General features: G+C 62.0%; 1 protein-coding gene across 1 annotated transcript; it reads right to left on the reverse strand.

The window, feature by feature from the left end:
- Window positions 1–1,443: 1,443 nt before the first annotated feature.
- Window positions 1,444–27,175, reverse strand: CSNK1G2 (casein kinase 1 gamma 2). The gene is made up of 12 exons (XM_072948067.1): window positions 26,886–27,175; window positions 9,437–9,868; window positions 4,129–4,169; window positions 3,942–4,011; window positions 3,716–3,864; window positions 3,403–3,637; window positions 3,253–3,338; window positions 3,089–3,173; window positions 2,818–2,966; window positions 2,624–2,707; window positions 2,434–2,540; window positions 1,444–2,344 (listed from the first exon to the last, which is right to left on the reverse strand). The coding sequence occupies exons 2-12, from the start codon at window positions 9,618–9,620 to the stop codon at window positions 2,290–2,292; spliced, it is 1,245 nt and encodes a 414-aa protein (XP_072804168.1). The 5' UTR covers window positions 9,621–9,868; window positions 26,886–27,175; the 3' UTR covers window positions 1,444–2,289.
- Between the last annotated feature and the right edge of the window lie 311 nt (window positions 27,176–27,486).

Genomic DNA, 27,486 nt, shown 5'->3' on the forward strand with positions numbered 1-27,486 from the left:
AGCACCTGGAGCCCCTGGCTTCTGAAAAGGCTACTCCATCGTTGCCTCCCTCCCGAGGCCGAACCCTCTCGCTTTGATAAAGATTCTACCTCTTTGCCTGTGGGCCTTGACGGTGATTGTCTTGCAAGGACATGCCTCATGGGTGACTGTTCTGATTCACCTGGAGGTTCAGGTCTCCCAGTCTTCAGTGGTCGTTCTGACCCATGTTTTCAAAGATGCAGGTTGAAACCCTCCCTCCGCTGCTGCCCGGCATCACCTCCACGCTCCCCACACCACTCACTGCTTCACCTCTGCATTCTCCTCCTGCTTCCAAGGTCTTTTCCCACATCCTTCTCGGCACTTTGGGCACCGGGCAGTTTATCCTTCTTTTCTAAAGTCATTTTGTTTTCACGCTTCCTTCCCAAATCCCATCAGTTGTTTCCGGGCCTGGGTTCCATCCATGTCCCTCCTTAGTTTCTGAATTTCTGAGCCAAGATGGTTTCACATCCTCTGACCCTGTTGGAGTAGCCTTGTGCGCCTGCCCTCCTCCGGCCTCAGGTCATCTCCCTGGGGAGGCCGGGCATCCTGTTGCTGGGGCGGAGGACCGTGTTGGGTCGTGCTGTGAACTCCTGCTCCCTTTGCTTCTGGCCACTTGCTGGCTGCCCCCCACCCCTGCCATTGCTCCCACAGCCTGACAGAGACGCAGGGGGCCAAGACCCAACGGGGTATCTGGGGACTTCACTTACTTTTGAAGTGTGGGCAGGACTTGGCACACACCTGGCCTTCCCCTCGGTGGCTCTGACTTGTCCTGAGCAGGCTGGCAGCAGGCAGGGCAGGTGCTGTCAGCATCTTCAGCTTCCTGGGATCCCTGTTGAAATGTTTAAAGAATTGTTGCTGATCTGCGTCCTGCCAGTTGCCCGCTGTTGTGAAGGCCTCACCTCCTAACACCATCCTGCTGGGGGTTCGTGGCAACCTCTGGATGCTGGGGGACAGAAACAGTCACTCTGTAGCCACCAAGATCGCTTTTCCTCTGCTGCGTCCGTGGTGACTGGGAGGCCGCCACCGGGCTTCCCACTTGGCGCTGTTGGCCTCCCTCGAGACCCAAGCACCCAGACACAGTTGGCGCCTCTTTGCTCCTGGAAGGGAAGCAGCCTGAGTCAGGGGTCCCAACGTGCGTGTGGAGACCCAGGGTCCTTCAACGCCCGGATCTGTGGTCTCCCCCTCCCATCACTGTTTGCTTAAGGCTGTTCTTCCCACCTACTCCCAATAACCCAGCCCAGTGCTTACCTTCGCTTTAGTTCTGCTACTGTTTCCCACCATCCGCTTCTCCTGAGCAAGGGGCCTGACACTCCCTGCCTCCTTTCCAGACTGTCCCACCTCCGCCTGTCCCCCCCAGGGACACTGTATCTGAGCTGCTGCTTGGCTCGGCCAAGCCTCTCGGAAAGACGACACCACACTGAGGACTGGTTTCATTTTCCTTTATTTTTTTTAAAAAAGCCCCTAAGTTCTATGGCTTCCAGGAAGCATCAAAGAAACGGAAGTGCCATTTCTGTACACTTTGTAAAGCAAGACCTAGACGCACACGCCGTGGGGGCACCCCCAGCCGCTCTGCCCACGCAGGACGCGGGGCTCCAGGGACCACTGGCAGCACTGACGGGGCTGCCCGCTCCGCACGCACCTGCGGGGCTGGGACGGGCTTTAAGGCGCTTGTCTCCCACTGCTCGGCCAGCAGCGCACAGCCCACACAAGAAGCCCGCACGCCCGGCGCTGCCGGCTGGCCACGAGGCAGCGCCCCGAGTTCCGGGCCTGCAGCGGCCCCTTGAGCAGGTGCGCAAAACAGCCCTCGGGCCACGCCCGCCGGCCCAGGCTTTGGTGCAGCATTTTGGTTGCCGGCCGCCCCCACCCCGCCTTCCCCTTTGGTTTGGGGAGGCCCAGGACGGGCTCACCCTCCGCAGCAACGCCCCGCAGCGCCCCCTCGAGAAATCGGCCTTTGGATCGAGGGAGAAGCTGCACTGAATCACACTAACGGCGGCGGCGGCGGCGGGCCCACTACTCACTCAGCAGGCGGGCGGGGAGCGGGGCAGGACGGCCGCTGTGGTTTTCTCTTTTCCTTGTTTTAAAGTTAATGCTCTCGGAGGGGAGGACTAGACACAGGTGTAGAAGTCTCGGCCAAAGTCTTACGTGAAGGAAGTGCCCCCCGTGGGGGCGGCAGCTCAGCCAGCCCTGCAGCTTGCATCTGGCTGTGGCCACGGGGCCACGGCAAGCTGGCCCGAGGCTGCAGCGCGTGGACTCAGGGGCCACCGCCCAGCGTCACTTGTGTCGCTGCAGCGATTTTCTCTTCCTCCTCTTGAAGAAACAGCAGCACCTGGAAGAGGCGGGACAGGGTGGGCGGTGGGCGCAGGCTGGGGGGGTGAAGGCGGGCGCAGGGCGTGGAAGGGGCGGGGCAGGCCTCACTTGGTGTCGTCGGCCACCTCCACCTCTGCGGGGGCCGTGATGGGGGCATTGGAGTGACCGGCGGTGGGGTCGTCCGCATTCAGCTCCCCGTTGGTGGAGTTCAGTGCCTGCCGGGAAAGCGGGGGAAGGGAAGTCCTGTGCCCCGCTTTGCGCCCTCCCGTGTTGTTAGGTCCTCTGCCCAGCCCCTCACCTGGTTTTTGCTGTGTAGCAGGGCTTTGTCCCGAACTTGAGGCTGCGAGGGCAGGTCGGCGTGGACGGTGCCGATGGGCGTGGGCTGCAGGGACAGGACCCAGTGCTGAGGCCCCGGGCCCGCTCTCACCCCCCTCCACGTTGCAAGGCTGGTAGACCAGCATCCCGCCCCCACGCACCGGGGCCCCCACGCACCAGGGGCTTGCCGGCCCAGTCATACTCATAGTCGAACACAAAGCCGCTGCGATCAAAGAGGTCGGTGAAGAGCTTGCGCAGGTAGTCGTAGTCGGGCTTCTCGAAGAAGTCCAGGCGCCGCACATAGCGCAGGTACGTGGCCATCTCCTCTGCGAAAAGCGGCATGGCTGGGGGCGTGGAGGCACGGGGACGGCCCGGAACGGGGGCGCCTGGGGTGGGGGGCCCTGCAGGGAGCGGGGACCCGGGGAACGCGGGGCAGGGCGGCCCTCACCTGGGAAGCTCTCGCAGAGCACCTCGATGGGCGTGGCTCGCTTGGTGTCCCCGATCTTCTGGTAGCGCTCCTTGAGCGTGTCCGCCTGCGGGGAGCTGGGTCAGCGCCTCAGCACGCACAGCACGCAGGAGACCCCGCCCCGCCCGGGCCCCGGCGCCGCCCACCTTGAGCCCCTGCCAGGGCAGGCTGCCGCGCAGGAAGTACATGAACATGTGGCCCAGCGCCTCCAGGTCGTCGCGGCGGCTCTGCTCTGCGGGGGGACAGCAGGTCAGCGCGGCCCCCACGCCCCCCCGCCCGGCCTGCGCGCCGCTCACCCTTGCCCAGGTGCGTGTTGATGCTCATGTAGCGCGCCGTGCCCGTCAGGCTCTTGTGCTCGCGGTACGGGATGTGCTTCTTGGTCTCGGGGTCGATGTACTCCTTGGCCAGGCCGAAGTCGATGATGTGGATGGCGTGCTGACGCTTGGTGCCCGGCCGCCCCACCAGGAAGTTCTCCGGCTTCACATCGCGGTAGATGAGGCTCTTGGTGTGCACGTACTCCATGCGCGTGATCTGCGGGCAGGCCGCAGCGGTCGCCCCGTGCCCCGCCCCCGCCCGCCAACCCCCCACCCCGCGCTCCCGAGTCCGCACCAGCTGGATGGCGATCATGAGCACCGTCTTGAGCGTGAACGTGCGGTCGCACAGGTCGAACAGGTCCTCCAGGCTGGGCCCGAGCAGCTCCAGCACCATGGCGTTGTACTTCCCGCACGGACCGAAGTAGTAGACCTGAGGGACGCCCTCTGCAGGCGGAGGACCACAGACTCATGCGATGCCCAGGCGGGCTCCCGCTGTGCCCCCGAAACCAGCCCCAGGGTACCTGCCGCGCTGAGCTGCTTATAGAAGCGGTACTCCAGGTGCAGCTGTGGGGCCCGGGACTTGATGGGCTCCTGCGAGGGACGAGGACATGTGCGGATGTTACCCAGGGTGCAGGCCTGGCACTCCTGCTTGGGGTCCCGGGGTGGGGACAGACCAGGCTGGGGGTTGGGGGCAGGGCCTGGACTCACCAACTTGATAGCTACGTATTCGTTTGTGTAGAGATTCTTTCCTGCGGGAGGAAAGGCACATCAGGCCGGCAGGGCCCCGGCACTCAGAAGACCCGGCCCCGCCCACCCCTCCGAGGGGCACCTCCTTCTCCACCGTGAACTTGGCCCAGCCCTCTCAGGCCCGGGAGGGAAAAGGGTGCCCACAAGGGAACGGCCACACCGCTGTGGGCACTGCCAGCTGCCCCCGAACCCTCATCTCCTGGGCCCCAAGCTGCCGTCCCGCCCTCTCCTCAGTCCCCACCCAGCTCTCACCCAGGCACCCCAACCACCCTCCGGCCCCCCAGCCCTGCCTCGGCCCACTCAAGGGGCTGTTCCCAAGTCCTCTGCGGGATCCTTCCCGCCGGCACGCCAACGCGTTCCAATTTCTCCCATCTAAAAAAGGGAAAATAGAACAAAGAGCCCTGGTGACCCCAAGACCCTTCAGCTGCAGCTGCAGGGAACTCGGAGACACCACACCCCTCGCCCACATCCTCCCTCCGTCCTGTCCCCCACACCACCTGACCTGCACTCACCCCCCCAGCCCCAGGGACCCCCTCATCCCCACCGGTCACCCTACAGCCTGGCTCCTGTAACTCAGTTCAGCTGGGCACGGCCTCCTGCAACCGGAAGACCAGCCCCACCCCCATCGCTGTGCAGCAAGGACCAGACCAGGAGACACCCCCCACCCCTGCCCTGTAGCTTCCCCGAATGACAGAGTCCAGCAGGGCCGGGGCAGGGCCTGAATCCTGGGGTTAGAAACAGACCACTCTTGCACCTGGACCTCCAGGTGCCCACAGAGAACGAGCCAATATGCTCAACCCCACAAAACTGCAAAAAACCCAAGCTCCAGAACTCAACAAAGTTCAGACCTAGGACAGGGCGGTGATGCTGCTGGGTGACAGTTCCCACCACGCAGGGGCAGCCGCAGGCCTTAGGTGTGCATTTGCCAGGAGCTGCGCACAGCACCGAGTACACCCCCATCCCTCTGCCCCTCCCGCTGCCTTCCTGGGTCCTCAGCGCTGAGAAGAGGGCCCCACGGCACACCGGCCCGCAGGCGACTTCACGCCTGAGTCACTGCGCTGCTGCTGGTCTTGTTGCCAAGAGGATCCAGCCTGGAAGAGGCCTCGGCTTGCTCTCCAGCCCGCTGCAGCCGGACAGTCTGCACTGGTTTGGCCCCACCCATGTGGTGGCCGAGGCACCAGCGGTCCCACCCCACGGGTGGAGGTCTGGGGTCCCACTTGTCTCTGCCCCAGGCTGGGCGTCTGCATCGCTGGCGCCTGGCCTGGGGGTATTCAGCTCAGCCTCAGCTCTTCAGCGCCTGAGTTTCCATCAGAGTTTATGGTCAGCTCGTCCATTTCCCCAGAAACCTGCAGGGAGGACACCGAGTCGGCAGGAGAGCCGTCCCAGCCACCTCTCCGGGCGGGCCGCTCGGTGACGTTCTCGGCGCTCGGTGCAGAGAGCTTGCACGGCCTTCGTTAGATGTGGGCTGGAAGCACTTGTGGTTTTGGTGCTCTTACGATTGGTACTGGTTTTAATTTTTTACTTGCCAGTTGTTGCTTGAACAGAGAAACACAGCTGATCTGTGTTGGCAGAGCAGCAGCCTTGTTAAACACATCATTTCTGTTTCACTGCCGGCATCTGCACGTGCATGACTGTGGCATCCAGGGCTGCTCACAGCTGTCTTTCTTCTCCAGTCTTTTCACCTTTACTTCTGGTCCTGGCCGCCATCTGGAGTGGGTGAGTGCAGACCCCCACTTGCTCGGTTAGGGCAAGCAGGAGGCTCTTCACAGACACCCTTTAGCAGGAAAAGAAAGCTCCCTTCCAGTCCTGGTTCTTGGGTTCAGATTAAACGAACAGGTGTGCCTCTTGTGTTTCCCCTAACACTGTTATCATGAAACTTTCAAAATACGTAGAAAAAAGGACAGAACTGTGTGCAGTGAACCCCTAGCCCCGCAGCCTCGCATCCCACAAGCCACAAGCTGCTCTCTGCACGGCCGCGTATCTACACACCTGTTCCCCGGTCGTCTCATTTTCACATGGATTTCAAAGCTGCAGACATCAGTACCCTGCCCTGAACACTCTGCTCTGAAGATGAGGTTCCCTGTGTACTTGGTTCTTGGCGCTAACCTGGGAGGCCACATGTACCTGTGGAACACTGCATTTGATGAGCTTTGGCAAATGTGTGCTGTGGGCCCTATGACCCCACTGACACAGAACATCACCGCGCCTCACCTCCCAAGAGGGGGACTCACCGCCCGCCCCTCCTCCCTGGCTCCCTGAAGAGGCACATCCTGCCCCGTCGCAGACGCCGCTGGCGTGTGTCCCATGTCCATCACCAGAGTGGGGCCCGGGCCTCTCTGCGGGCGGCTGGGGCACTTCTTGGGCAGGCTAGCTGGTTTGTGCCGCACACACCGCACTTCCCCGGGATGAGGCAAGGGCCCCTCACGCTCCCCGGCCACTCACCCGTCTGCTTCTGTGAGGTGTCCACATCCCTTGCCCGGTTTTCACTGGAGTGACCATCTTCTTACTGTTGGGTTGTTGTCCTTTCTTGCACCCTGGGTACCAGCACTCTGTCCAGCGGTGCCCAGCAATGGCCACCTCTCAGGCTGGGGCTTGCCAGCCTGTTGCTCTTCACGAGGTTTTCAGATAAGCAGATAGTTTAAATTTCGCTGGTGCCTAACTGATCTTCCCGGTAACTGGTAATTTTATCCTGTGTCTTACTGAAGACACCTCCTGTTTTGACCGCACATGTAAGTTCTGGGAGAGCCAAAGTCCTGGAGTCCAGCGGAGTCTGAGGCGAGCACATGTGTGTGTGCACATGTGGGCACATGCAGTCTGTGGATTTCCAGACTCCCAGGGGACTTCAGGTGCTCTGGGCTCTGAGAGCCTCACCAACGCCCAGCTCAGCAATGTGTGAGAAAAGCGAGAGGGCAGCCAGGCCTGAAGGAGGAGGACACCTCCTGAAGAGCTGTGAGCAGAAGATTCTGGGGGCTGCACAAGGCAGGAGGATGCTGGAGCCACAGCCATCCAGAGCATGGAGACCTCCCTGAACTCCCCCGAGATTCAGCTGAGAACCCAGAAAGCCCACGTATCGTAGAGGGGGACTCCAGTCCATGAGTCATGTCTGCTCTTGGCCCACCCTGTCAGCTGAAAACCAGTCCCTGATGGAGTGAAGATGAGTTGCCAGATCTCATGTGTGCCACCCAGTGTCCAGGATACAATAAAACAGCATTAGACATATGTGAAAAGTGAACAGGACCGTAAAAGGAAAGACAGAGTCAAAGGCACCACAGACACTGGCATTTAAAACAGCTACTCTAGGGATGTCTGAGGATTTAAAGGAAGAGATGGGCAAAATGAACGAGTAGATGGGAAAAATCTCAATAGAAAAAATAGGGGAATCAAATTGAAATGAAATGTACCAAATGAAAAATCCAATAGGTGTATCAAATAATACATTGGACAACGTAGAAAAAAAAGAAGGATTAACTTACACCAGAGCAATAAAACTATCCAGCCTCAAGGAACAAAAAGGGCTCAGAGAACACTGAGAACTTGAGAGACCTGTGGGACACTCAGCATCAGACACTCCTAACAAACGTGTGACTGGAGTATGAGAATGAGAAGAGAGTGAACAGAGGCAGAGAAGACATTTGAAGAAATAATGGCAGTCTTCCCAAATGTAATGCAACGGTGTCAGTACATAGATCCAAAAAGCTCAATGAACTCAAGGCAGGATAAACACAGAGAAAACCACACCTAAACAAGGCAGAATCAAAATTCCAAACCAGAGATAAAAAGAAACTCTTTAAAACAGCCAAAAATCCTCCCCCTCCCCCATACCACATACAGAGGAACAACGCTCAACATCAGTCATCAGGAAAAAGCAAATAAAAATCCGCAGTGAGGTACCACTTCACACCCACCAACATGCTCAAAATGGAAAAGCCTGACGTCCCAAGTGCTGATGAGGATGGGGGACACCCAGAGAACCAGTATACCACCTGCAGGAATTTAAAGTGGTACAACCGCTTAGGAAGCCAACCTGGCAGTTTCTCATAAGCACACGTGACCGAGTACTTTAATGGAAACACTCATACACAAGACTTGGAGAAGGATGCTCAGGGCATTTTTATTCACAATACCCCAAATCTGGGCACAGCCAAATATCCCTGAGCGGGAGGGCACATAAACAAAACTGGGGCGCAGTCATACAAATGGACAGAGTAACTAACTCCAGGCACAGGAAACAAGCCAGACATTCTCCCAAAGCAGCGAGCGGGAGCCAGGCAAATACACACAGTCGCCCCTCGGCGTCCGTGGGGAATGGTGCCAGGAGCCCCCAGGGGACACCCAAATCTGCAGGTGCTCAGGTCCCTTACATAAAGTGGCAGAGGACAGTGAATACAGGCAGCCCTCTGCCTCGGCGGGCTTCAGGTCGTCTGATGTGGAGCACCAACTGCACCTCAACTCTCAAAAGGCATCATGAGCTTAAAAACCGCTCCCCCCACCACGCGCTCTCCTGTCTGCTTACAAAGACCTGCGCTGTTAAGGCCGCTGCTCCCAACGCCACAGGCAGGACCCATGACAGCCCTCTGGGTCCCCAGCGTCATACAGGGCACTCCAGGCTGTGGGCCAGGCCTGGGCCCAGGGGCCTGGGTGTGTTTGCTGGTGCGAGTCGGAGGGTGCACACACATGCACGTGCTCACCAGGCAGCGGGGGCAGGTCGAGGCGGCCCCGTCCAGAGGACCTGCATGCTGGGCAGGTCGGGGTGGGCCTTTGGGGCCCCATGCTCCGATCAGGGTGCTGGTCTCTCCCACACCGTCACCCCGCCCCTCAGCAGAGTTTGGATCGCCGGGCCTTGACAACCCACGGGACTGGGAACCCTGAGCCCAGGACAATGAGGCCTGAGCCGAACCCCGACACCGCTGGCAAGGCCCAGGTGCGCTCTGATTTGGGACAGGCCTCTCTGCCCAGCCATGTGGGGCTGCTGGGCACGTCAGACTCCACAATGCCGGCTGCCAGGCAGGGGCTCAAGGTCGCCCGCAGCTCCCAATGGACAAGCGCCGAGCAGGAAATGCAGGGCCCTGAGCCCCCAGCTCAGAAAGCGGCAGCTTCCTCGTCGGCCCTCAGCCCCCAACATGGCTGTTCCCCGGACATGTAGGCGAGGCGGGGCTCTGGCGGCCTGCACAACCTCCTCAGGGGGGCAGAGACACACACACTTACCTGCATCCCCGGTCCCGACAGCCCGCCCCCCACCCTGCGCCCCCGACGTGAACGCGGGGCTCACCTAGCCGGAGCTCCCCGAAGTTGCCACAGCCTATCTTCTTCCCGACCCGGAAGTTGGGGCCCACCATCAGGACCCCCGAGCCGGTCCCCGAGCTCCGGACGCCGTGGCTGGTCCGGCCGCCGGCCTTGGACATTCTCCGGCCCTCCTCCGACTCCCCTTTCCCTCCTTTCTTGTCAAAATCCATAAGTTTGTGGTACCCTGGCCTCTCCACGGTGACTCTGCTGCCGTGCAAATCCTGGCTCCACGGAGACCTGAGGTCACAGCAGCTCTTCGGGGCTAGCACACCATGGCGGCCCAGCGCCCCGGCTAGTGGGACGCGCGCGTGCGCGAGGGCCCAGCCGCGGCGCTCATCTCAGTGGCCTCGGGGTCGCGCGCGGGGGGCGGACACATGCTGCTAACAGGTCCCGCGGGCTCAAATCTCGTGGCTCTCGGCTGGCGGAGAAATAGGCATGGGTTAGAAGGTTGCAACATGCTCCAGGGTCCAGAGCACTGCCCAGCAGGGAGACCCAGGACTGGGCATAACTGAGAGCAGTGCCAGGAGGGGGCTCTGGTGGGGGAGCGCATTCTGGAAACACTTTTGAGGCACAAGTGTAATCTGTGACCTTCTTGAGGCAGAGGGGTGGGTGACTAGGCCTGCGTGAATCCCACGTGTCACTGCCCATTCTCCCCAGGGCTTCAGGACAGCTGTGCTGGGAGGGGATGTCACCAGTTGAGTGACAGAGGCCCAACACCTTGAAGCCAGGCAGGGAGCCCCGAGCTGGGGCAGAAGGTGGAGCCATTAGGGCTCCTAGGAAGAGGGACGGTGACAGACAGAGTAGAAAGGGCCCAAGGCTGGGGGACAGGCCTTTGCTGCTGGCATGGGAGCTCTGAGCTGCCTCTCCCCACCTCACCCCCACCAACATCCAGGTGGCACCGAGGTCCCTGGGCCTGGTTCCAGGAGCTTGTGACCAGGTGGGTGACAGCCGCTGCAGGCGAACAAGGCCGGTGAAGAGTATCCAGCTGGAGGGGCTGCGGGTCTCCGGCCCTGGAGGCCCTGACTTGGCCAGGTCTTGCCTGGCCAGCAGCCCCAAGGGAAGTCGGACAGGCTCTGAGCATGACAGGGAGCTGTGTGTGCCACCGGTGGTGGGGAGCTCCGGCTGGGCCTCTGGGGTATCCCAGCAGTCCCCAGGGATGCAGGGAGGGGCCCACCACCCCAGCCAGGGGGGTGGGGAGGGGACACACAGGGCAGGCCCTGAGAAGCATCCCAGGGTCTGTCTGTGGCGCCAGCCCCTCCCGGGCCATGGGGTCACCCTGCAGACAGGGGTGCTCCTCCACCACCGGCCTGGCCTCTCAAGCGCCCCTCCTCCTCGGCCACCATCACTGTCCTCCTACAGGCCCTCACCTCTTCCTGTCCCATTGGCCAATTCTCACACCAAAGCCGCACGCATCTCTTTAAGAAGAAAACACTAATTTGCTCCTATAAAGCTTCCTTCGTCCTCTTTACAATTTGATTCAGCCGCCTGAGGCCTGGTGTGGGGCTCCGCCTGCCCAAGACCCCCTCACCCCCAAACTGCAGCTCACGCCTACGCCCCGTCCCCGTCTGGCGCTCCAGGCCTGACGCCTGGTTGAGGCCACGGACCCCTGGACGTCTGATGGGGTGAGAGAGGAGGCTTGCTGTGGGGGCGCGGTCAAGGGCCTCAACTGCAGCTCATTCACAGCCCGCGAAGGCCCCTGGAGGGCCTCCCCCAACCCCCAGGCAGGCTGCAGAGGACAAGCACTGCTCCTGGTGCCCTGGAGAGGCAGTGACAGCATCATCTCCTACCCCCCTCCCTAGGTGTCCAAGCCCGGCCTAGGCTGCCTCCACGGCCCCCAGTGTCCCCCACCCCCCACAGCACAGATAGACGGAAAAGTCGGCCAGCCACCTCCTGTCACTGATGACACTGGTGCTGAGATCGAAGTCAACTTGGACATGGTGACACCTCGAGGCCTGACTTCACCTTTGACCCTGACCTCCCCCACCCTGAGGGAGGGATAGGGCTCTGGGGATAATGAGAGGGGACGTGAAAGGAGGGGGCCTCTGCATATCAAGCCAAGGACAGAATCTGCTGTTGGCCCCACGGGGTGCCCCGAAGAGGGGGTCCTACTGCATGCTCACAGAGGCAAGACCGCCAGGTGAGGGGTGCTGTCCACACACCGGCTCACACCCGCCCCTGCCGCCCCTGCCCGGCAGGGGCACCGGCTCGGAGCGGCCAGACCCGGGAGGTTTCCAGACGAGCTTCAGGGAAAACATCACCCTGTAACGTGACAGGCTCACATCACATTTCCCTACAACGCGAACAGTATGCACGGACAGTCCGGCTCCAACAAGAGCCGCTGGACAGGACTCTCAGCCCAGCTCCACGGTGCCGCACATTCCCAGGCGGCCCTCCAGGTGGGCTGACGTCCTAACCCCAGGGGCGGACAGCCGCCCCGCGGCCGGGTCCACCACTGACCAGGATGGGGGGCGTCCGGCTGTCTGAACGTGGCTCGACGCACTCTCACTGTCACCGGCCACCTGCTCCACGGGGAACAGCGCCCTCTGCATGTGTGACAGACACACTTGTCACTGGGCTCAGAGAGACGCCCGGCCCGGCCCTAAGTGGACTCGGGCCCGCCCACCATTTCCGCCCCTGGCGGCCGAACACACGGGAAGCCTGAGCCGAGCGGGCGCTGCGGGGGCGCCACACTGCCCCGCCCTCTCCCAGGCCTGGGTGGACAGTGAATGAGGAGCCTGCGGGCCCAAGTCAGGGGCCGAGGGGCGGCCTGCCTTTACCTCGGCCATGAGGGGTCCAAACGCAGGGGCCAGACCGCCTCCCGCATGTGACCAGTCCGTGACTTGTTGGGGGTCGGCTGTTCAACGTTGGGGATTTGGGAGTGAACTGTGAACAGCTGCTATGAAAAGGCAAGTCTACGCCCCACGAGGAAACAGCCACACTAAACAGAGGGGCTCCTCAGAGCCCACCCCAGCGGGCTCTGCCCGCCCGACTGCAGGGAGCCTGGGGGACGGCCACCGCCCCCCCCCAAGACCAGCCTCGCCCGTGACACCTGAGCAGGCTGCCGTGGTGGCTGCTGCTCCCTGTGAGCAGCACCGAGCACTGGCAGGAGCCCCCGAACCCGACACCGGTCTGGCCTCGTTTTAGGTCTTCCTCCTTAAAGTGAAAACCCACTGACCAAGGTGCACGGTGACAAGAGGGCGGACCCCACCCGCCTCCTGCCGGAGCAGGCCCTCGGGGGAACGGGCTGGGCAGGGCAACAGCTAGTACCAGCCTCCAGCCCAGCCCACACTCACGCCTCACCCGGCCCGCGCCTCCGAAGCCATGGCAAGGCTTCGGTCAGGAAGAAATGAGGCCCGCCCGCTTTGGGGCCTTGTTCGGGTGGACACTGGGGACCAGAGCAGGTGAGGAGGTGCGGCAGGCGTGTCTGTCAGCAGCCGGGGCAGACAGAGAGAGAAGGGGGCCTGTGCAACCCCCACCTGCGCTGCGCCACCCTGGGCACTGCCTAGACCCTAGACCATGCGAGGAGGAGGGATGGCGGCACCAAGGGGCTGCCCTCTTTCCCTGTGTCTGGAAACAAGAAGAGTCCCTTCAAGGCACTTGGGGTTTAGCCTAAAAGCATGTCTGTAGGAACAGATCGTTATCTCAAGTTTTCTACTACAAACAACGTCCCCACAGACTCCAGCCTCCTCTGAGCCCAGCCCAGCCCTGCTCCCCAGGGGCGCACCCGGGGAGCAGATGCTTCCTGCGAGAAAAGCCAAGCACTTTCCTACTGGGAGGTGGAGGCCGCCTACCTCGGTTTCTAGCCCCTGGCATGTCCTGATCCCTAGCTCGGAGAGAAGAGTCACAGAGCACACCAGATTCGGGGGTTTTCCTGAGCTGCAGCTTATGCTTATAGAGCTGAGCCACTGTCACCTCTAGTTTCAGGACATTCTCATCACCCCAAGAAGATGCCCCATCCCCATCTGCAGTCACCCTGCCCCCGCCCCAGCCCCTGACAGCCAGGAGCCCCCTCCCTGGGTCTGGGGACTGGCCTGTTCCGGACGCCTCACATCCACAGAATCACACACTGTGTGTCCTCCTGTGTCTGCTTCTCTCCCTGAGCACCGTGCTCTCAGGGTCTGGCCCCGCAGGAGCGGGTGTCAGGGCTGCTCTCCTGTTCACGGCTGACTGACACTCCCATGAGTGGAGGGACACACTCATCCACGTGGGTTGTGAGCACTTCTAAGCTGCTGTGGACGTCTGTGTACAGGTATCTGAGGACTGTGCTTTGCTTCTCCTGGGCACACATGTAGGGCTGGCACCACTGGGTCGAGAGGAAACGCAACTAAAGGCTGCCCCCAGTCAGCTGCCCCATCCCCAGGCTGCACTCTGCACCAGACCTCCCAGCTCACTGTCTGGCTTTCGTACAGCATCCTGAGGGTGTGAGAGCTCGCTGTGGTTCTCACTGGTGCTTCCCTGATGACTCCTACTGTACCTCCAGGCTCACGTCTCCCCCACCGGGCTGAGACGGCGCCCAGCCTCCGTGCCAGTGCCAGACACAGGGGAGGAGGCCAGACTCACTGAAATCAGTGATGATGGCGGAAGACCCCAGGAGAGGCATCTGGCTGTTGACGGGCTGAGGGAGGGAGCCGAGGGTCCTCGTGGGGACGCAGGACCAGCCTGCCCTCGGAGGAGGGTCTCACAGGGGCCCCGTGTGGGGCCCAGGCTCAGAGTGGCCAGATGCCGGACCACACAGGAGTCTGTGCACATGACTCGGTTCTGGAGCCGGAGAGGGGCAGGAGGCTGACACTCCTGGGACAGTAACCAGCTGGCAAGGAATTTTCGTAGGAAACACCTATACTTGGTAAAAACTCTGAAAGCACAGGAAACTGATGCCACAGCTCCTGGTGCCCTGTCCCCCTGGGGCCGCCATCTGGAGCCCTGCACACAGCCAGGCACCTTCTGCTCCCAGATGACACATCTGGACACGTTGCCCTGGTTCCTTCGAAAACTTCCTGGATTCCACAGTGAGAGGTCACTCAAATCTGTGCACCATCCGCTAACGCACACTCAGAGGTGGTTTCCAGCCAGACTTTCTTTCCTGCAGGAAAGTAATTAAAACCACACACATGTGCACACATGCAAAAAGCACACTTGAAACACAAAGGCGCATCAGAGTCGAAAAGCAAACCCATGAGAATTTCAAGGATTCTATGGAGACACCTGCCCTGTCCCTTTTTATCACCTGTACCCTGAGGATGCCCCGGGCACTACTCCGGGCACCCCTGGCCTGCAAGCTGCAGAACCACAGGAAGCAGCCAGGACACCCACTGAGCCAACACCTTAGGGACTGCATGGAGGTCTGGAAGGCCACACAGGTGAGGCCAGGACATGCTGGGGGCGAAGAGAGAGAGATCTGGCCTTCTTTCAGGCCCAGCGCAGAGTGCTTCCGGAGTGGCAGGAGGGTCTCTGTTCTTCCCGTAGAGCTTGAGGCCCCTCCCATCATGCCTGAGCCAATGCCTGATCCCCAGGAAGACTGACCACAGGAACAGTGCTGGGAGAGGAGGGCATGGAGATCGGGGCATGATCTCCTGGTCTGAGAGATGCGGATGTGGTGGGCACGTGGAGGTGCTGGGCAGTGGCCAGAGGGCAGGCACCTTGCACTCCCACACCCCCCTGCTGTACCCTGTGGCCCCTGGAGGCAGAAACTTAGGTCTCGGTCCCACTCTGGGCAAGCAGTTTTTACAGAACAGGGGCACCAACACCATTCTGTTGTCGGGCATAGGCAAGGAGCCCCTCCAGGGGACCCAGCTCTCTGCATTCCAACTACCAGCCCTTCCCGGGAGCCCCTCCCCAGTTGTTGGCATGTGGCAGCCCCCGAAACCCCCATGTCCCACTCTGGCAGGCCTCTGTTCTGGGCAGTGACCCCCTGCTTTCAGGTCCAGGTGGGACCTGCTCTTGGCCCAACCCTGATCTATAGAGCTAACATCTCTAGCTTCGCCTGGCCTTGTGACCCAGGACGCAAACCCTTCTGAGCCAATGGAGCTGCCCTCTGAAGGCCATGAAGCCCTCAGGCTGGTTCTGAGGCCCCTGGGCCAGGTCGCCACTCCCAGCCCCTGCGGGATGGAAGGCCCAGGGGCTGACAACACTCCCGTCCGCAGAACCTGCTCCAAGGCAGTGGCGGCAGCACCTGGAGTATTTGAGCATCCTCTAAGCACTTGGGGCTTGGTCAGCAGTGAGCTGGGCCCTGACCAAGGGTGGGTCACAGAGCCAGGGTGTCACACACCCCTCAGCAGGCCCTGATCTCCTGGTCACACTGTCCAGCAGGGGTACTTCCAACCAGCAAGGACTCAAGGTTACAAACATGCTTTCGGTAGCCAGCAGGGTGAGGGGCAAGGAGGCCCCTGTGCAGGCGATGGCATGACGGAGCACAGGATGGAACCGACCCACGTGTGAGCCGTGGGCCTGGGCACAGCCCACGCTGGGGGGGACGCAGCACTGGGGGAACACGGCTCAGTTTATGTGGGGCCCCACCCCCTGGAGTGCACGGGGGTCCCAGTGGGGGCATAGAGATGGCAGCAAGGCCCAGAACTAGAGGTTCTGGGGTGTAGAGCACCCCACCTCGGGGCCCCATCCACAGCCCCATGTGGTCAGAGGCCAGGACTGCAGCTCACCCAGGGTCACGGCCTACAGGGAGTTGGGGCAGCAGGAGGCAGGTAAGGAGCCCTGGATCCTGACCCTGTGGATGTCAGCCCTGCCAACCCCACAAACGCCCCGGGGGCCACCTACCACCCCCACAAAGGGCACGCTGGGATGCCCTGAGCCCGATGAGACCTGAGAGAGGGTGACACGAGAGTCACATGCTGGCCGGGGGAGAAGGGGCAACAGAGTGCCAAGACCGGGCTGAAACCAGGGTCAAACGTCCACCTGGAGCAGGGGAGTCTGCCATGCGCCGTGCCAGCCCAGCACACCCAGGTGGATGCACACGCGGGTGGACTCGGGGAAGCAGAGGGTCTGCCAGCCCCGGCCCAGGCACCGCAGGTGAAAGTAATCAAGGAGCGGTAAGGCACCAATCCTTCACTCACGCCCGAAACAGAGCCAGTCTCAACCAACATGGCCCCCAGGTCCTCCAGGGGCACCTGGGACTCTCCCCGCCTCACGGGGAAGGCTCCACTCAGGCCCTCGTGGTCAACTGAAATCCCACACTGGGAGGGCTCCCAGTCCGGCCAAACCCTGGCCTACCCCCGTCAGAGCCCCAGGCCGTGGCCGACCACTGGCCGTGTCCGGCAGCCCCGGGTGTGGCCTGCCTGCTGGTATCCACACGCCGTAGGTCCTGCAGGGCCAGTGCTGGGGCAGGGCCAGGCGCCTCCACCAGTGCCCAGCGCAGCTGAGTTACCTGCCATGTTCTTTTGAGGGTCCTCCATCTTGTCAGGGCCAGGGGCCAGGTCCCCAGGTGGAGGCCCCAGGAACCCCCTTCTCTGACCATTTCCACCCAGTGATGTCACAGTCCCCGGCTGACGTCACGAGCACAGCCCCAGCCCAGAACCAGGGCACGTCTGGGACAGAGGTGGGCAGCCTCCTCCCTGGGGCAGGCCCTTCACAGGCTTCTTGGCCCCACTGCGCATGGCAGACGCCGCCGGAGGTGCTACACTCTGGTGCGACCCCAGGCCCAGCCCCTTGGAGGCACCTCTGGACACGAGCATCCCTCCCTCAGGCTGAGCCCCACTCTGTCCCTCAGGACCTCCTCCTTGGAGTTGCCCAGGCCAGGGCATGGTGCCCCAACAGCCACGAGCACCCCAAGTGCCAGGGCCTGGTGTCACTCCCCAATAGGAACCCAGAGACAGGCCGGCCCTGGGGCTACAGCCGAAAGGCTCGAGGTCACCACAGCGTGAGAGGGAGGAACAGCCCTAATACAGAGACCGGCCCCCAGGACGAGGTCAGCACGAAAATGAAGCAAGCAGCCACAAGTGATTTACAGCACAGGCAACTCTGAATAAACAGGAGGGGTGGATGTGCTGCACCCTAGCTGGCAGAGGCTGCCAGGGAAGCACCGCCGGTGACACCCGAACATGGGCCGAGTGGGCCGAGGAGGTGGCCTAGGTCACTTGTTAGTGACCAGAGGGAAGGCCCCGGTGCAGGGGAGTTCCTACCCAAACCCCACGGGGGAGGGAGCGGGTCTGAGACGGGCCTGGAGGTCCCGGCGCCCCATCTGGAAAGGCGGGGACAGTGGCCAGACATGATGCGGGTGCGCTTAGGAGGACCCGGGGCCTGGAGCTCTTTGCCTGCAGCGCTCCCACAGATGCGAAAGGGTCTCAAAACGAGAGGCGAGGCTCCCGACACCAGCACCCCAGGCGGGAGGAGTGACACCCGGACACAACGCCTAGGGTGTGTTCAGAGGCGCTGCCCCGACATGGTGGGGGGGCGTGCGCCTCGTGGCTGGACCACAGGCTCTACCCACATTTAGGTTCGCCTGAAAACCCATGCAGCGAAGAACTACAAGGAAAGTGGGGGTCTGGGGAGGGGCGAGGAGGGACAGAAGTGTCCAATCGTAGGGACGGCGGACAGTCCACACACAGACCCTGCGTGACAACAGGTGACACGGGACAACTAGAGGCACAGAGACAGGACAGGCCTTGCCGCACAGGCGGAGCTGACCATCCCGCCCCCGGCTCACAGGCCGGGTGGGCACTGTCCAAGCTGGGTGTCCCCGGTGAGAAGGCAAACACAGAGGAGCACTCCGCGGCACCAGGCACAGGGCGGGGGTCAGCCGTGCCAGGGGCTGGCGCACACTGTCCTGGACATAGCAGATCCAGGACCTTCCCTCACACCAGAGCACTGGCCTCGCCCCACAGCTCAGCACAGGCGCCCAGTCAAGCAATTGTCCACGCCCAGCTCAGGCTCCTCAAACTGCCCGGGGAACCCACGTGAAGGGGGATGGAGAAATCACACAGCTCGGGGGGCCTGAATGTCACGGGCACAGGGCAGAGAGGACACAGGGGAAGCGTGGACTCGGAGTAATGGTGACGCAGCAACACTGGCTCACCAGCGGGGATGCGTCCAGCACTCAGGTGAGGTGTGACCCACGGGAACTGGTCGTGGGGCATGCGGGAACCCCCTGAACTATCTTTACTGCCTTTCTGTAAAATTAAAACAAAATCTATTACAGGAAAAAAACAAAAAACCTCTCTGACAGCCTGTGGCAGCCTCCTCTCTGACACCCTAACTCTGCTCCACACGCTGGCTGGTGGGCATGCTCCTGCCTCAGGACCTTTGCACCTCCTCTCCCTCAGTACTCAGCGTCAGCTCTGGTCCTTACCCAGATGTCACCCAGCCCAGCCCCTGACCTCCACCACAGTGCTCACTGCTGTAGGCAGCATGTCTGCCCCACCGAGCGCACTCCCCAAGGCCACGGCAGGAGAACAAGGGGCAGAGCGCGGAGCAAAGGCCTCTGGGAGCCCACTCCACTGCTGACCACACCGTGCCGCGTCTCAGACCACCTGGGATGGAGCAGGCGCTGGCCTGAGCTCGGGGGCAGGGACACTTGCACTGAGGCAAACTGGGCTCTCGGGCCAGGTGAGAGGGAGAAGTCCCTGCTGGTGTGGCAGCAACTGCACTTCTACAGAAAGGAATCCGGATGGGCAGCCCAGTGGCGTGTGCCCGCAGGGGTGGAGGCCTCAGGTGGCTCCCAGCTCAGGGCTGCCCTCCGCCTCTCCTGCACCTTGAATCCCATCCTCTCCCTGGTAAGCATGTGCAAACTCCTGTGAACTCACAAATAGTGGGAAAAGCAGTGGGGAGGGGGCTCTCAGGGTGTCCCCGCACTCTGCCGCGACTGGGCCTGGCCTGCCCTCTAGGGACCGCACGGGGAGGGGGGAACTGGCCACTGGCTCTTCCAAGGGCAAAAGGCAGTGTGAGCAGATGCGGGGGGCTGGACGCCTCACGGCCTTGAACCCTACAGAGACACAGGAGAGAGAGCATTAAAGGGCCCCTAAAGCCACTGCAAGCCCATCTTCCCAGTTTTACAGGGGCAGATCGAGGGTCACCCCCAGGGTCCCGGCCCAGCCAGCTTCCCTGTCCAATCCCAGTGGTGGACTTGACCTTGGATGGAGTGGCCAGCGGAGGTGCAGCCCGCAGCAGTAAGAGGGCCGGGGAGAGTGGCTCCATTCCCTGGGGGCGCAGCCTGGGATGGTTTCCCTCCCCGCCCGAGCGGAAAGCAAGTCCAACGTGCAGTCAGAACCCACTTATAAGCATGCCCCTGTCTCTCAGGTGTCCGGAAGGGCCTCGCTGCAGTGTGACGGCGCCGTTTCCCGGATCCTGAGCGGCAACACACAGCATGCTATGCTGTGACGTGCCTCTTCCTCATCGAGCACATCACCCCTCTCTACTGACAATGGCTGACAAAAGGACACTGGTTTTGTGGCCTCACGAGGCAGGGGCACCTGGCCCCATGAGGCCTGCCCGTCATTCCAGGACATGGGACACAGACACACCTGCTCAGGGGAGAGCAGGCGAGGGAGCCAAGGGCGTCATGATCGAAGGCCACAGGCCCATTTGGCTGCCAGTGGTGTCAAAGGGCAGGATCCGCCCCAGCATCTGACGCAGGAACCAGCATCTCCAGGACACGCTTCATGGGGCTGCGTTCTAGAAAATATGGGGCAGCAGGAAGACCATCTTCCAGAAACTGGCCAGAGTCCCCAGACTCTGAGGAGGCAGAGATGCCACAATAAAGGGTGACCCCACTCTAGGAGAGGCCAGGACACAGAGCTCAGAGAATGAGTCAGCAAGGATGCGGAGAAACAGGACCTTCAGCCGTGGTGGGTCCTCTTGAAACAGTGTGGCCGCCATGGACAACAGCAAGCGGTTCCTCACAAATTAAACCCGGAGTCACCACGTGACCCAGCAACCCCACTGCTCAGCGTCCAACCAGGAGAACAGGAAACATGTCCACAGCAGCACAACTCACAACCAAAGGGTACACACAACCTGATGTCCGGCAACCGAAGAGTGAATAGACACGTGTCCCTCCACACACAGGAGCATCGCTCGGCCGTGAACAGGAGAGCAGCCCTGACCCTCGCTGCCACGTGGACGGACCCTGAGAGCACGGTGCTCAGGGAGAGAAGCAGACACAGAAGGACACACAGTGTGTGATCCGTGGATGTGGGGCGTCCAGAACAGGCCAGTCCCCAGACCCAGGGAGGGGGCTCCTGGCTGTCACGGCTGGGGGAGGGGCTGGGGGGATGACTGATGATGGGGACGAGCTTCTTTTGGGGTGACAGAATGTTCTGGACGGGCCTTCTTTTGGGGCAAGGACGCTCTGGAACTGGTCCTGGTGATGGTCGCACAGCTCTGAATGCACTAAACGTCACTGGCGTGTGCTCCTTCAGTCAGCTTTTTGGTCTGTGAACTGTATCTCAACTAAAAACAGTGGGGCATGTGGTATTTCAACAACGCTGTTTAAAAGGACGCAGTGACTGAGGCTCCTCTGACCGGCGCGAATCAAAGTCCCACCCACAGTGGCTGCCAGAGCCACGCCGCCAGCTCCCGGCCTGGGTTTAAGCAGCTTCTGTGACAGACATGGCCTTAAACATTTCAGAGGAGTCGAGGGGTGTGTGCCCACAGGAAGTAAAAGATGCAGAAAGCGGTGAGAAGACGGAGAGAGGAGGAAGGGCTGACTCCGGCCTCCCAAGTGGCCCCGGGCTTCATCATGAGGGTTCCACTCCGCACCTCGCAGGCCGGCCCTCCACCCTAACCCGCCCGAGCCAGCCTGGCGTGGCCAGACGGAGATAAAAATATACGGCACCCAGGACTTCAGATAAGCAACGAAGAACTTTCAGTACAACTTTCCTGTGAACCACACAGTACTTGGGGCACATTTATACTAAGCAATTTTGGGTGGTTTGTCTGAAACTAAAATTTCGCTGGGCCTCCCACTTTTATCAGCTACATCTGGCCACACCTAACAGCAGTGCTGACAGCCTCCTGGCAGGACTCACAGTCCCAAGGGCCCTAAAGTTTTCTAGTCAAGTCCATTTGTTAAAATTAAATATTTCCAATGAAATTTTTTCCAAACGATGATAAGCCACGAGTGTACAATACATACTCACACATAAAGGAAGTGAACTGCCCCAGCAGTAACCCCCGACGCCGACCACGCGTGTAAACAATCATACCTCGGACAGAAGTTAAACAAGGTGAAACGAATCTCACCTGCAGCCTTCTAACCACATACTAGCGCACCAGCAGTGCCCTGGTGGCCCACATCGCATCGGCCCAGGGCCAAGGGCCGGCCACAGCACCGCCAGGGGTCTAGACAGAGACCTCGGCTCCGAAACCCTGGGCATCGCCCATGAGCCCGGGACCGTCGTGACTGTTTCAGGCGGGGGTGCTGAAGCTGGGGTGTGACAGGCACCAAGAATTCCCTGCAGCTCGCCTGGGCGAGGAGCCCCAGCCATAGGTGCGTGGGACTGAGCAGGCTGGAGCCCCGCTCTGAGGGAGGACAGCGGCGCGTCTGCCTCTGCCCTCCCAACCCCCAGGGAGCCGGTCTCCAAAGTGGCTCTCCCACTCTCTGCCTGGCAGCAGAGGCGTTGCCCCCACTTCCCGGGCAGCAGCCTGGAGGACGACGGGGCGAAACCAAAAAGGGGGAGTGAGGGTTGTCGTCGGGTGAGCAGGGGGAGACCCTGCCCCAGGGGGGATCTCAGCCGGCCACCACGGACGCTGCAGCTTGGGGTCCAGATGAGCCGTGTTCCCTCCCCACTTGCTTCCACAGCCCTCCAGCTCCCAGGGTGGGACAGGGGCAAAGGCCAGCCTGGAGGCCCAGAGACGTGCTCAGGGAGCCCCTGAAATGGGTGCTTGCACGCCCCTACCGCACCCACATGGGTGGGAAATCTGGGTGAGAGGGGGCTCACCCGGGGCGAACACTGGGCAAGGTCTGGGACATCGGTGGTTGTCACAACTGGGGCTGCTCCAGAGAACAACCTGGCACCAATGCCCACAGCGCCAAGGGGAGAGCCTGGGTCTGGACCCTAACGTGAGTGCTGCCAGACCCGCAGCTACAGCTGCAGGGGAAAGGCAGTGGCCAGGACTGGGGTGGGCAGGCCAAGGGGTCCCCTGCTTGTGCCCAACTCCCCCAGGGGTGGCTGCGCAGCCAGCCCGGCTCTGCAGATGCCCCCCAAGACGCAGCACGGCCTGGCACAGCGTGCGGTAGTGTTTCTGTAAAGACAGAATTACACCCAAGGCCATTTCTAGAAGCAGTGAGGAAGGATGCCTCAGGTATCCGCGCCCCAGGCACCGCCCCCATCTCTCCCCAAAGCCCCTGGACTTTCCAGAATTCTCTGCCTGGAATTATTAATCCCTGAAGCACGCAGGTGAATCCTGGAAACTAAAATGCCCCCAGCCCCTCACGGGAAGATTCCACAGGCAGCAGCAGATCTGAGGGAGGGGTCTATGGCCCCCACGGTCCCAGGCCTCTAGACAGGCTCCGAGCCACCGGCTGGCCCCGGGGTTCCACTCGGCCCACTCCCTGCCCAGCCGCCCTGAGGTTCCAGCTGGGTCACCTATTGGACACCCAGTGGAGCCCTGACATGCACCCACCAGCATGGCCTTGGGACCACAACGAGCAGAGACTCCATGATGGGCACAGTCCTGGGGGAGAACCACCAGTGCTCCCCACTGCGGGGTTACTCTGAAACGGGGTCCTAGGGAAGCTGCGAGTCCCACATCCTCAGTGGGAAGAGCAGCCTGGCCTCTGGGCTGGGGAGTCACCCCAGGGCGGGGCTGCGCCTCACTCGGGGTGGTGGGGGAGTCCAGACAACGGAGGCGTTAGCTTCAAGCACAGGTTTCTAAGACTCTTAAGATGCATCACAGATCCACGTGAAGTCAAAACACGTAACAACAGGCATCTATGTTTACCAAATGCAACCCCACCGGGACCCAGAGTGACCTGGGACTGGATCAGGCATCTGGGTCCCCTGCCCACGGCCGGCAGGGGAGGCTCTGAGCCAGCAAGAGGACTCCAGGCAGTTCTCCACCCCTCCTGCTGGTGGGAGAGGAGTCCCACCCTGCAGGCTCTACAGGGGCGCCACCTGCCAGCCAGGCCCAAGCAGACCCCCAGCCCCTTCACTCACTGGGAACCTCCTCGCACCCTACACGGTCTGTGGGCTTCCGTCTCCCAAGGTGCAGTGAGGAACTCACCCCCGCGTTGAGATTTACACAGACAGAAGCCAAGGGCAGAACATCCATCAAGGGTCTGTTGCACCAGGTAACCCAACTTCTGACACTGGCTGAAAGGAACTCATAGGAAGGGCCGTGTGGTAGCAGGGGGCCCAGATCCAGGCACCGTCCTGTGTACAGGGGCACACGTGGGGTTCCCAGCAAGCAAAAGACGTGCCACCACCAACTGACCTCTCTGAGAGTCCCACCAACCCTCCTGTGGACCCCCACACCGCAGGGCCAGTGCCAGCGCAGCCTGGACCCAAAGCTCACGTGGGAGACGGGGCAGGAGGGAGAGGGGCCCAGGAGACGGGAGGAGACAGGAGCCCACAGCCCCTTCCGGGTCCAGAGGAGCCTGGTGGCGCCCAGGGGGCACGGAGGTTCCCAGGAGCATAGGTATGTAGCTGGCCTCGTCAGAGCCCAGGGCCTCCTACTGGAGGTCACTCAGGCCTCACTTCCGCTTCTACAGGATGAGGACTTGGGGGTCACCCAGCACAGGCTCTCCAAAGCTCCTGCATGGGGAGGGAGAGGTGGATGCGGAGCCACCGGAGGAGGGGCCCTCCCACACCACCAGGTCCCTTTCCTTGACCCCCTGCCTGGAAGACAACAGCAGGGTCCCCATCAGATGTGACGGTCCCGGCCAGACACCAGCAGTGCCCACGACACTAACCAGCAGGCAAGGCCGCTTCACAAGGGCCTGTCTACCCCTCAGGATTAAAACAAAGGTGGCCAACCACCACGCTGACTCACCCACTGACACCTGGGCTTGCAGGCTGGTGCCCCTGGCCACGACATCCCACACCCAGTAACCTCCTTGGCCCTTTGCCGCCGCCTGCTAGGGCCTCCGTGGACCTCGGTGGGGGGCAGGGGCCAGAAACTTTCTGCCAAGACAGAAACCCAGCCCCACCACAACCACCAGAAACCTGCTGCTCTCGGGGGGCCTGGGGCAGCTCCGCAGAACGAGGCCTTACTGGGTGTCCCTTGAAGTCCAGGGGACATGCCATTGTCTCCAGGTACAGCCGTGGGGACTGGGCCTGTCCTGAGTGCTTGCTCAGACACACCAGTACGTAAATCTCCAAGGACACAGGTGGCCCCACAGCTGTCTGGACCGCCTCTGTGGCTGACTTCCCCACAACTGGGATGAGCAGATAAGGAGACTTTCAGTTTAAAAACAAAACAAACAAACAGCTCACCTGCTTCCTCTGGCAAGCCAGAGCAGTCACCATGTGACTAGAAGACAAGAAGGTCCAGGTGGAACAAGACCGGCAGCTCAAGGGCTCTGTGTGCGCAGGGCCCTGCTGCCACAGCTCAGCCCGGTAACGAGGCGCCTGTCCTCGAGCCACTTCAGAGAAACTAGAAAACCTGACATCGGACAAGAGGCCGCTTTATACAAGGTCAGACTGCGGACAGAAAAACCAAACTCGTGCCCAGTGACCACTGCGGACCGCAGGGGATTGGCCCACCGCTGCGGTGGGGGCCCAGCCAGCTCCCTCCACATCTCCCTTGTGCCAGTCACCTGGGTCACACCTCCACTACCAAGTACAGCAGGCACAACTAGCCCCCTAGCCCAGGAGGTGACCCCCTCCACCGGACCCCCAGCTCAGCCTCAGAGACAGGGCCACAGACAGCACCACAGGGGTTGAACTAAACATCTGGGGCCCTGAAGACAGGGAGACCGACACGTGCAGGCCTGTGTGTGCTCCTGGGGCCCTCCAGCCAGCCCCTGCCCACCTGCCTGTTCGTCTGCCTGCAGAGCCCAGAGAAGCCACAATTTGGTGGAGACACAGCAGATAAAAACAAACTCCTGGCTATAACCACAAACTTCCCCCTTTCAAACCTGCGGCCCAGCTCGCAATCTGTTCTCAGAGGCCGCCTCCACCTCCCCAGCAGCCCCCCCATCGGAGCAACCCCCAGGCAGATAGTTTTCACCCAGAGATCAGAGCCTTTGCGCTTTCCCACCCATTTCTCACACCCACAAGCTACAGGAGCCCCCAGGAGCTGGGAAATGCCACCTGAGTCTGTCCATGTCCCCAGGGGCAGGGACAGAGAGCCCCAGAAGTCCCAAAGAATGGATGTACAGAAACCCCCAGAATCCCAGACACTGGCCAGGCCTGGGGTCCCTCCGTGGAGGGGGTTGGGGAGAAAATGCTGGACTCCACCTACGGGCACGGAACCCTCCAGGCTGTTTCCTGCAAACAATGCCATCCGGAGGCCAAGGGAATAACCCAGCTGCCCAAAGTCTGCCCACGACGACGCCCTGGATGTCATGGCAGGGCTTTCTCTCAGGCCTGCAGCTCCGAACGTGAAAGCTTCCCCTGAGAAAACTGGGGCAGCAAGGGCAGGGGAAGCGCCGTCCCTCGGCAGGTCAGGGAGGGGATCAGTGTGTCCGGGCACACAGACGTTGCATCCCCCTCCCTGATCTAAAGTGTTTCCGGAAAACAAAGCCGGTGGCGAGGGCGGAAGAGGGAGGCGCAGCCAGGCCAAGCGCGCCGGGAGTTCCTGAGCAGCGTCCACAACAGGTTCCCCAGACCAGACACCCTCTTGCTGTTCCTCTTCCCTGCCCGCAGCTCCCTGGACAAAACGGGCAGGACCACAAAGGGGAGAGTCTGTGCAACCAGCGTGGGGAGGAGCAACGGGTCCAGGGGAGAAAGCTGGAGGAGTGAGAGGACACAAAAGAGTGGACAGTGGGCTTGAACACTTGGGGACGCTGAAGGAGGGAGGTGGAGTGGGGCTGAAGAGGGGACAGTGGGGATAACAACGTCTGTAGTGAGAAGACAGTGGGGGACACAGATCTGGAGTAACAGTGGGAGACGGCAGAGTCTGGAGTGAGAAACCAGTGGAACAGTGAGGTCTGCAGCTTAGGAATCAGCGGGGGTGAAAGGTGACAGAGACTGAATTTGGGGGTCACTAGCGGCAGCAAGGTCTGGAGTGCAGGGGAAAAGGGATGAAGGCTTGGGGTCTAGAGTGTGGGGGTCAATGGAGGCTGGAGGAGCAGTGCGGTCGCAGGGTCGAGTGTGCAGGGGTCCACAGAAGCGGGGTCGGGAGTGCGGGGGTCCGCGGGGTGTAATGGAGGCAGGGTGCAGGGTTCCAGGGCTCAGGGGTCCGAAGTGCGGGGTGTAGGGGCGACAGGATGTCGGGTCTGGGGGTCCGCGGGATATACGGGCCGCAGGTCCGGGGGTCCGCGGGGTTGGGGCCGCAGGGCCGGGGCGCGTGGCCGCGACAGCCGGCGAGGGCGCGCGCGTCGTTACCTGACGGCCTCCGCCGTGGCCGTGGCCGTGGCCCCGCGGCCCGCTGGCCGGGCTGGGCGGCCCGGGCTCCCTCAGCAGCGCGCCGCGGTTCCCCGCTCCGGACCCCTTTCGCGCTCTGGCTCCGGCTCCGGCGCCCGCTCCGACCCCCGCTCCCGCGCCACTGCCGCCGCCGGCCTCCGCATGTTGGGCGCGGGCCGTCCCCGCCTCGCGGGCGCCCGGTTCGCCCCGGTCTCGCAGCGTCGCCCGCGGCCCGCGCTTACGCCGCCAGCGTCGCGGGGGAGGGCCCGGCAGCCAATGCGCAGTCGCCGACGGCCGCGGGGCGCGCGCGTGACGTCACAGAGCGGGGCGGGGCCCGGTGGCGCGCCCGCCGCTTTGCGGCAGCGGGAGGCGCCGCGCGACGACCGCCGCGCTTTGCGGCCGCCCCAGGGCGGCCAGGCGGCAGCCCGCGGGACCACCAGAGGCGCGCGGCTGCTGGGGCGCGCAGGGGCGGGGAAGGAGCCCGGCTATCCACCCTCCCGGGGGCGGGGCCCCCGCCGCCCGCCCGGACCCGCCCTGCCGTTGCTATGGCGACGCGTGGCCGGTCGCCCCTGACACCTCCCCA

The sequence above is a fragment of the Vicugna pacos genome, chromosome 22 (genome assembly GCF_048564905.1).
Source record: "Vicugna pacos chromosome 22, VicPac4, whole genome shotgun sequence".
Classification (NCBI taxonomy): Eukaryota; Metazoa; Chordata; class Mammalia; order Artiodactyla; family Camelidae; genus Vicugna; species Vicugna pacos.

Bases quoted from the DNA above. Each gene is read 5' to 3' on its own strand.
- CSNK1G2 (XM_072948067.1), bottom strand. From the start codon at position 9,620: ATGGATTTTGACAAGAAAGGAGGGAAAGGGGAGTCGGAGGAGGGCCGG. The intron at 4,012-4,128 runs GTGAGTCCAGGC...CGTCCCTCGCAG, and splicing joins AATACGTAGCTATCAAGTTG to GAGCCCATCAAGTCCCGGGC. The intron at 2,541-2,623 runs GTGAGGGGCTGG...CTTTCCCGGCAG, and splicing joins TGCTACACAGCAAAAACCAG to GCACTGAACTCCACCAACGG.